At 39.2% G+C, this 10009-nt stretch overlaps 1 protein-coding gene across 1 annotated transcript in view; it reads left to right on the top strand.

Moving 5' to 3' along the window:
* Positions 1–7221, top strand: part of LOC111863115 (probable glutamine--tRNA ligase) — a gene marked incomplete in the record, with an annotated part of 59579 nt that extends 52358 nt beyond the window's left edge. The window contains 3 exon segments of the mRNA XM_033750927.1: positions 1228–1448; positions 1755–1944; positions 7169–7221. Of these exon segments, the coding sequence (XP_033606818.1) occupies positions 1228–1448; positions 1755–1944; positions 7169–7219 (462 nt within the window).
* Between the last annotated feature and the right edge of the window lie 2788 nt (positions 7222–10009).

Below are 10009 nucleotides of genomic sequence, written 5' to 3'. Positions count from 1 at the left end.
TTAACCTTTAACGTATGGACTTTTAAATTGCTGGGAGCCCTCTGCAGTCGGTATTTAAATCGCCCTAATTAATTAACATTGCAAACTTTCAGAAAAAATATATATTTTTCGTTCTATGCAACATAGAAATATGAACTAAAAACAAACTGAAAGACAATAAAATTTCCTACATACACACAAAAGAGCAACTTTTACAAACGAAAAATTACTGTGATTATTTTGTCATGAAATGCAAAATATAATCTTTATTATATATGTTATGAAATTCCAAAGGACTTACCCATTGTTTTTTCTTCAACCTTGAATCATGGTGATGTTGTAAATATAATCACACTATATACAATAATAATCTGTTCAGACTGTACACGAGTTTGAACTGCATCACTTCACACTTTATGATACAAAGAAATATATGACAGTCTGACACTTGCTTTTTAACCGATAAAGAAATATTAGACAGTCCGACACTGACTTCCTAACTGGTAATTCGCCACTGAAATCCAATCCTTGCATGTGTCACACTTCCTAGAAGTCTATGGAAGCACTCATATGCAAGCACCGATGAATATTTCCTCATCAGTTCTCGAAACAAAGCTGGGCTATATTTGGCTGAGCAGGTCATAAACAGTCATATCTAAATGTAAATAGTTTTGAAACCAGTACCGTGATAAATGATTTCATTGTTCAGAGCTAAGGAATGAACCACTGACATGACCTTACGTGGGTTTCTTTTGGTTTCAAACCCAAGGTCAAACTGTCAGCACTCCCAAAGAGAGCATGTGTCCTACTGCATATAATTATAACATTCAGCCATTAAAGGTTAAGGTTATCCTCTCGTTTCCCTCTGTCATCCACGTGGCTGCATACCAGAGGTTTGAATATGTTTCTTCTCTCCCCAGCCAAGCTATAATATCCGGTCCACTGTAAGCTCCAAGACACCAACAGCATTAAGTGACTGGTATCAAGTTATTATGTAATATCCCAAACTATCTAATTACTTTATCTCTCATAGGTACAGGTATTTTCTTAAGGATTTTGTGTAAAACATTTCTGACATGTTCATTATAAGTAAAGCAGTCAGTCATACAACCATACAGAACAATTGGCAGAATAATTTGTTTAGATGGCTTTAGTATTCTGGAAAGTAAACCAATTACAGATGTCTCTTACAATTCATAAACCAATTTTAGAATCTGTGCACAGTACTGTTGTATTCTTTGATGTCAGGTAGGAGACAAGGGATACCGACGTCTGACTCCTAACCAACCAGTAGGGCTTCGTCATTCGGGCTATGTCATTGCTGTCTCCAGAGTGCTGAAGGACTCTGGAGGAAATGTGGTGGCGTTGGAAGTAAAGTGTGAACCAGCATCTGTAAGGGAGAGACCTAAAGCTTTCATTCACTGGGTTTCACAGCCACTGAACATTGAAGTCCGACTGTATGAAAGACTGTAAGTATTAATCCATTTCAGGACTCAGTAATTTGACCATTATGTATATAAAATAGCCTCCCACACTTCTGCTAAGTGAGTATTATAGACCATTTCCCAGAGGATGCTGTAGTTGGTTTAAATATAACATTAAAGAACAGAATATCTGTAGGACTGGAAGTCTTTGCAGTAGACAGTAAACTTCTTGACTTCTGTATGGAAGTTCTGGTTTAGGATTATTGTTATCACACTTTTGTGAAATTGTAGCTGTTTAGACACTTACAAGTAATTTATTTTTATGTTATGTCTGCTTTCCTTGTAAACTAGTTTCAGACACAAGAACCCAGAGGACACAGATGAAGTTCCAGGGGGATTTTTATTGGACTGCAATCACGAATCCTTGCAGATTTTGCAGGCTTATGGAGACGTATCCCTGAGAAATGCATGTGTATACAGCAAATTCCAGTTTGAGAGAACTGGTTTTTTCTCTGTGGATCCAGATAGCACACATGAAAAAGTGAGTCTGCAGCATCACATTTCAGCCGAATTTGAGTGAGATAGGGTGTTCACATCTGTATGGTTACAGTGCAAACATGTAATATTGTTCCTTATTCAGTGGTTGTAAATATAGCCCTTTCAGTCCAAAATCACAAGGAGGGAGTCAGATTTTGTAATAACTTTCTGAACAGGTGTGAAAGTCATGTAAGACAATAACTCACTGATTTCTTATCTGCAATCTTCTGTTTCTCTAACTTTTTAATCTTCCTATTTTTCTTTTTAATTCTAATTTTTCTTATTTTCCTTCTCCTTCCTTTTCATGTTTTACAATGTCCCTCACTCATATTTGGTCAAAATGGAGGCTATACTGAAATTATTGTAACAAGCTTGTGGCAAGGGCAGATTCTTCCTCATGTGACCTTCACTCTAGCCACTTTGGGTGTAGTCAACTGATTTTTGTATGGTATCATATTAGGAAAATTATAATCTGTTTCTCCATAGATCATTGTAGCTAGTGGTTTGAAGAAAGCATGCCTGTTAAGCATTGTGGCAAAGAAAAATCATCACAGTAAGTTAAAGAGGTAACACTGGAAACTAAACTTTAAAGTGGTATGCATAAATTGCCAGCTCACGATGTGTTTGTCCATCCAAAGGAGTTTACCTCACACTTTATCGTTCTCTTTAATGCTGCTGGATGTACAGAAGGAAGGCACTAAATCTGCCAGGGTGAACACATGTTTGTTTAAGCAAGAGTGGTTATATTAGCTGTAAAATATAATAATGCATGACCTGTCAGTGTTAATCAGATTGGTCTCTGTGTCAGACATATTGCTCATTCTGTATTGTTATGAGTGACTACCCACTGATGGTAGAGACCAAAAGCTATGCCAGGTGTGGGAAGGAATACTAACCTCTAATTTATGGACAGTTAAAATTCTATAAGTTGAATTAAAATTGAAATTAAAAATATGCAACAAAAATTAATATAGTTGAAGCCCTATTTAATGTTCCTCAGTTTAAAGTTTTCACTTATATAGTGTTCAGTTATGGTGATCTTATATCAGTAACTTCACTGTTATATTACCGCTATTTAAGAATTTTCTCAGTATAACGTTCAGATCCACTGTTCCAAAAGAAACCTTACATGGAAGTTTCACTGTATTACTTTGTCTGTCTTTGGAAGCTGCCACTAATAAGGTTAAAGTTTGCATGGGCATATAATTTTGCTAAAGAGTGGACAGCTGGAGTAGGTAAGTGGGTGATTAGGTGTGAGTGTGTTAAGATGTGACTTTGTAAAAGGATAGATTCTGTAGTATTATGTAACTGCAGAAGGCATGCAGTCCATTTATGTAATACTTTACATAACATGCACCAGCCATAGTTTCTGCATGAATACATTCCAAAGTGGTAATATCCCCCTTCACAACTTCCTCTCAGTTGTGCCTGTGTATCTAATTTGGAATGTCAACTAAACCATTTGGCCATTGTGTATCAAAATTTTTATATGTACAGATTATGAAATTGTAGTTCAACTTTACAGAATTCATACTAGTGACAACGAAAGAAATGAAAAACTCGTGATAATTTTGGAAATCTGTTCCATTGTGGCATATGTTAAAGTGGTTATGTGCTTTCTATTCATGTTTAGAAAGCATCATTATATTTTGGACTTTGCTTTCTGCTTGAGGGGTTTTTCAATAAAATAGCACTTCAAGGTTCATGGCAGTGAAGGCTTTGCCGAGGGCTTTCCTGCACTTGTTGTTCTAGAGAACTACAGGTATATGTAAGCTAATGCTATAACAAGCAGTACCCTATGTTGTAGATGGCATATGTTGTTTGAATGCTTATAAAGAATGTAGCGATTTATAATGGTAAGATTTAGCAGTCTCTTGAAAACTGATTATACCATTTTCTACCTTTCTTCCTTTTCAGCAAATAGTGTTGCAGCCTCTGATCTCAAAACAACAATGCCCATTAACTTGTGGGATGTCATTATATGAAGAGACAACCACTTGTTGAACTGTCCTATAATATTGTCGTGTGTTGGGTGTATAACGCGACAAATAACTTCACGCCGTATTTGATATAGCGAATTTTATTTCACATTCGCACTTACAATCGCCCAAATTACAGATTCACAATTACTGCTATCTGCAGTATCACAAATGCTACACTGCAAATGCCAGAATACAACTGACTGGTTGCTGGCTAACTCAGAACTCTCTTGGAACTAACTCGTAGGTAGCTGCCTTGAGAACCGTTGATAACACACTGACTCTTGCTTGCTGCTCAGCCGGCTTTTATTCCGTTCGCTGTTGCTAGGGTCGTCTATCGCAACTACTGTTTATCCGCGTTGCATAGCGACCAGTGTGCTGGGATTCGGCTCGCTTCGGCTCTGCTCAGCACGTCACCGCCGCCGGGGGAGGGGGAGTGGTGTCCTGCGTAGCGCGACAAGTAGTAACGAGAGCGCTGCGTTACCGCCACGTGCCGCTGGGGAGGTAGGGGTCCTCCGTTGCGCAACATGTCACAATATTTATTACAGTTGCACAGTATACACGGATGAACTTGAGTTTGAAGAATTGAAGAATTATAATAACAATAGTGAACTCCTTGAACACTGAACTAGAATTGTAAAACTGTAGAAATCTAGAACCGTAACTGTAAACTTCCACTCATTGTATCTTCTTATATAACCTAGATTCGGACATACAGGGTGATTCATGAAGTTTTACCCTGGCTTGTGGTACATATTCCTGGGGTTATTTCCTGCAAAATTTCCTTATAAACTTGTGGCCGATTTTCAATAGTTACAGAGTAGCAATAGATTTTCGAAATGCATAATTGTGAATGGAGCGCTATGCTTCCCTCCTGGGCGACCTTGCATTCCAGTCAGCTGTTTCAGCAGATAAGGCAGACTGGCTAGCAATCCAGTAGTAAACAGGACGTTGTGTTGGTGACTTTGTGAAGTTAAGATACCGTACACATTTTCCACAGGAATACACCGATATGGTGTTTGTTTTGGGTGTATGTGATGGAAATGCAAGAGCTGCTGCTGCCGAATATCACCGGCATTATCCTAATTGCAGGATTCTGAATACTAAATCCATTAGTAGTACATTCAACACATTAAGACAAACTGGTTCTCCCCAGCGTTCGTATACAATACAAACGAAATTCTCAACATGAATTGTGCGAAGAAGAAAACATTCTCAATGCTGTAGAGCACAGTCCACGCGCCAGTACAAGACGTCTAGCTCGGTGGTTCAGCGTTTCTCAGTCCATGGCGTGGAGGACTCTTCATGAGAACGGGCTGCATCCTTATCATTTACAGCAAGTAAAACACCTACAACCAGGAGACCGTGCTCTTCGTCTGCAGCTCTGCAACTGGTTAACTGGAAATCGGCAGTTGTACCGCTTTATAATGTTCTGCGATGAAGCACAGTTTACACGGGATGGGGTCAACAACAGTCACAACTTACATGTTTGGGCAGACAATAATCCCCATGCCACGATAGAATCGAATTTTCAATTTTCGGTGTCAATGTGTGGTGTGGTGTTCTGTATGATCAGCTAATCGGGCCATTCATTTTTCTTGGCCACTTAACTGGTGAGATTTACCTCCACTTCTTAGAAGAAGAATTACCACAGTTACTTGAAGATGTTCCTCTGGCAACAAGACGCCGGATGTACTTTCAGCATGATGGGGTGCCTCCTCACTTCTCCCGCGCAGTAGCAGCTCACTTGGATCGGCATTTCCCACAGCGGTGGATTGGTCGTGGAGGCTGTAACGCCTTGCCTCCCAGGTCACCAGATCTAACGCCGTCAGATTATTGCATTTGGGGCTGGATGAAGGACATTGTGTACCAGGTAAAGGTACCAACACGTGAAGCGTTGCTTGAACGTATTCTGGATGCGGCGATGACAATAAGGAACAAACGTGTGGAACTGTGAAATGCTACGAGCGCGGTTCATACGCGTGCAACGGATTGTGTTGACGTGCAGGAAGACATTTTTGAAAATCATATGTAAATCCAGTCATCTTCTAAAGCACTACAGTTTAAAGGAAACAGATGGATAGAAGGGTGTGATATGCAACCATTGGTATGTTTACAGAATGGGATGCTGAAAATAATGTAATTTTGTAACAAAATCGATGAAAAATGTTGCACAATGCAAAATTAAGAAATTGAAAANAATGGTTTTAGAATGCTTCTTTCCTAAAACATTAACAATTTAAAAAGTGTTTGTATTGTATTTCTAATTTGTTTTGACTGAAATTCGAAGAAAAAAAGATTTTTCGCCAGTTTTCAAATTACTGTATCTCTTTAATTATGAGTTGGATACATTAGTACATTAAAATCTTTTGTTCCAAATTACCTCAGGAATGCCCTAATTGGGGGTAACACTTTGTGAATCACCATGTATAGAAAACATGTCACTGTCTGTATTGTTGTAGGCTTTGCCTAGCAACAGCTGTTTACTCGCTTTGCCTAGCAACCACTGTTTACTCGCCGTTGCTAAGCAATGATACTTGCGTTGTCACATTTGCTTGAATGTGGGCAGTTTCCACAAACTAACTAACTAATTAACTTCATGGAGCTGAGCCCTTCTTGAGAAGCTGCCAGTTGTGCACCTACTTCCCAACATTTTAAGAAAGCCTAAGGTTCATCACTGTGTTCACAAGAGCCTGCCACTGGACTGATCTTGTTCAGTCCAGTTCATACCACCAAATCCTGTCTCTCTAAGATCCATTTTAATATTATCCACCCACCAGTGTTTTGGTTTTCCACACCAACCATTATTAGATTATAATCCCAAAAACACTTAGGTTTGCCAGTGTCTGCATCCTTAACATTTGGCTTTGTAGTTTCTGCATTCATTGAAATCTGCAGATCATGGTAACATATCGTTTGCTCATCCATTTCACAGTCACAATAACAGTGCATTCCCAGTGCACGATTTCTCCTTTCTGTAGCTCGTAATTTTCAGTGCTACTGCAGCAAGGTTTTAGTACAGTTCAAGACTCTGCAACATTCACTCTGATCTTAGGAATTAATAAATCAGTTGTTCTGTCACTTCAGAGAAAATATGATGACCTCTTCACTTGTGTACCTTATACTGAACACATGGTCTATTTGAGGAAACACAAATTGTGTCCCCAATTGGAAATCTGGTGACATTCAATTAAATTTGTTACTTTCTATGTTCATTATGGTATACAAGTTTTTTTTCGTCTTTTCCAGATAGTGTTCAATCGTACTGTCACCCTCAAAGAAGATGCTGGAAAGTGTTGACACAAATGGTAGGAAATGAAGTTGCATGAAGTTATGGCAGACAATTGATATTTGATTGGTGGAACTTCATGTTGTTTTGTATTTGCAGTTAATGTTTATACAGTTACTGATGTGAGAGAGCTCTCTTTCAGTATGTATTTTAAGCTTATTTAAATCAAATGTATGAAATTTGATATGTAAAGTGAATAAGCACTCATACATAAAGACAAGACAGAAAGCCATTATTTGAGTAAGAAGTCTACCTTATTTATTTCCTTTTTTCAGGCTTTTAGATAAAGTTGTCATTTTATGACCAGGTGATGTTTCTGAGAAGACACTGAAGAATTTGGNACACTTAGGGTTGCCAGTGTCTGCATCCTTAACATTTGGCTTTGTAATTTCTGCATTCATTGAAATCTGCAGATCATGGTAACATCTCGTTTGCTCATCCATTTCACAGTCACAATAACAGTGCATTCCCGGTGCAAGATTTCTCCTTTCTGTAGCTCGTAATTTTCAGCGCTACTGCAGCATNATATTTACACTAGTCTGTCATAACGTAGTCGGTATAGCGACTAGCTACGGGCTGAACAACCAAGAGGTCGGAGTTTGAGTCCTGGTAGGGTCAAGAATTTTCTCTTCTCCACATTCGCCAGACTGGCTCTGGGGTCCACCCAACTCCCTATCCAATGAGTACCGGGGGTAAAACAGCAGGAGCGTGAAGCTGACCACTCATCACCTAGTGCCGAGGACAATAAATGTGGATCTNATACTGAACACATGGTCTATTTGAGGAAACACAAATTGTGTCCCCAGTTGGAAATCTGGTGACATTCAATTAAATTTGTTACTTTCCATGTTCATTATGGTATACAAGTTTTTTTTCGTCTTTTCCAGATAGTGTTCAATCGTACTGTCACCCTCAAAGAAGATGCTGGAAAGTGTTGACACAAATGGTAGGAAATGAAGTTGCATGAAGTTATGGCAGACAATTGATATTTGATTGGTGGAACTTCATGTTGTTTTGTATTTGCAGTTAATGTTTATACAGTTACTGATGTGAGAGAGCTCTCTTTCAGTATGTATTTTAAGTTTATTTAAATCAAATGTATGAAATTTGATATGTAAAGTGAATAAGCACTCATACATAAAGACAAGACAGAAAGCCATTATTTGAGTAAGAAGTCTACCTTATTTATTTCCTTTTTTCAGGCTTTTAGATAAAGTTGTCATTTTATGACCAGGTGATGTTTCTGAGAAGACACTGAAGAATTTGGATATTTACACTAGTCTGTCATAACGTAGTCGGTATAGCGACTAGCTACGGGCTGAACAACCAAGAGGTCGGAGTTTGAGTCCTGGTAGGGTCAAGAATTTTCTCTTCTCCACATTCGCCAGACTGGCTCTGGGGTCCACCCAACTCCCTATCCAATGAGTACCGGGGGTAAAACAGCAGGAGCGTGAAGCAGACCAGTCATCAACTAGTGCCGAGGACAATAAATGTGGATCTGTACATCCACTCCCCCATATGCCTTCCTGGTGTAGTGCCTAGTTAGGCACAGGGACAACTTTACCTTACACCTGTCTGTCAAATTGATGTTTCTTGCCGTTGGATGATGGAGATCAAGGAGACTAACTACGTCTATCGACNTTAATGTTTATACAGTTACTGATGTGAGAGAGCTCTGTTTCAGTATGTATTTTAAGTTTATTTAAATCAAATGTATGAAATTTGATATGTAAAGTGAATAAGCACTCATACATAAAGAGAAGACAGAAAGCCATTATTTGAGTAAGATGTCTACCTAATTTATTTCCTTTCTTCAGGCTTTTAGATAAAGTTGTCATTTTATGACCAGGTGATATTTCTGGAAAGACTATGAAGAATTTGTATATTTACACTAGTCTGTCATAACGTAGTCGGTATAGCGACTAGCTGCGGGCTGAATGACCAAGAGTCGGGAGTTTGAGTCCTGGTAGGGTCAAGAATTTTCTCTTCTCCACATTCTCCAGACTGGCCCTGGGGTCCACCCAACCCCCTATCCAATGAGTACCGGGGGTAAAGCGGCAGGAGCGTGAAGCAGACCAGTCACTTCCACCTAGTGCCGAGGACAAATGTGGATGTGTACATCCACTCCCCCATATGCCTTCCTGGTGTAGTGCCTAGTTAAGCACAGGGACAACATTTCCCTACACCTGTGTGTCAAATTGATGCTTCTTGCCGTTGGATGATGGAGATCAAGGAGACGAACTAAGTCTATCGATTGGGCCAAAACGGAGACAATCCAGTATCTGAATCTTTTTTTTTAATAACAGGAAGCTGGACAATATCCAGAAACAATTAATGTACCATCGTCACAAATTTAGATCTTATTCATAATATTCCACATTCTTTTTAGTAATCGGTGGGCATTACAGGGTTTAATATCGCGGATACTATCTCTTGGAGACCAGACATACACAAGCCGTTAGGCAGCTTACGCATACAATTAAATTTTATGTCTCCGAAGGGAAGTTGCGGAACGAGATGCGTTGGCAACACTGAGAAGAACTACAGAAGGACGTGTGTTTGTGTGTTTATGCACGTTTTGTATGTTCTGAAACAATGTGCGTATTTGCCCATATAAGTGGGTATATTTCTGCTCCCGAGAAGTTTAATTGTGTAATAGAATGAAATATCGAACTGGCGTATTATTCAGCGCAGAGGAACTGCAAGAACTGGTAAAGGACTCTGTATCGTGTGTCCGTGTTGAGAGAAGAGTCCATCACATTGCAATGCTTCCAAATTGCCTCGGGGATTTAAAGTCTTCA

This window comes from Cryptotermes secundus, unplaced genomic scaffold (assembly GCF_002891405.2).
Source record: "Cryptotermes secundus unplaced genomic scaffold, Csec_1.0 scaffold3219, whole genome shotgun sequence".
Taxonomy (NCBI): domain Eukaryota; kingdom Metazoa; phylum Arthropoda; class Insecta; order Blattodea; family Kalotermitidae; genus Cryptotermes; species Cryptotermes secundus.
The sequence above is the reverse complement of the archived record's forward strand: the minus strand, read 5'-3'. Positions and strand labels throughout refer to the sequence as shown.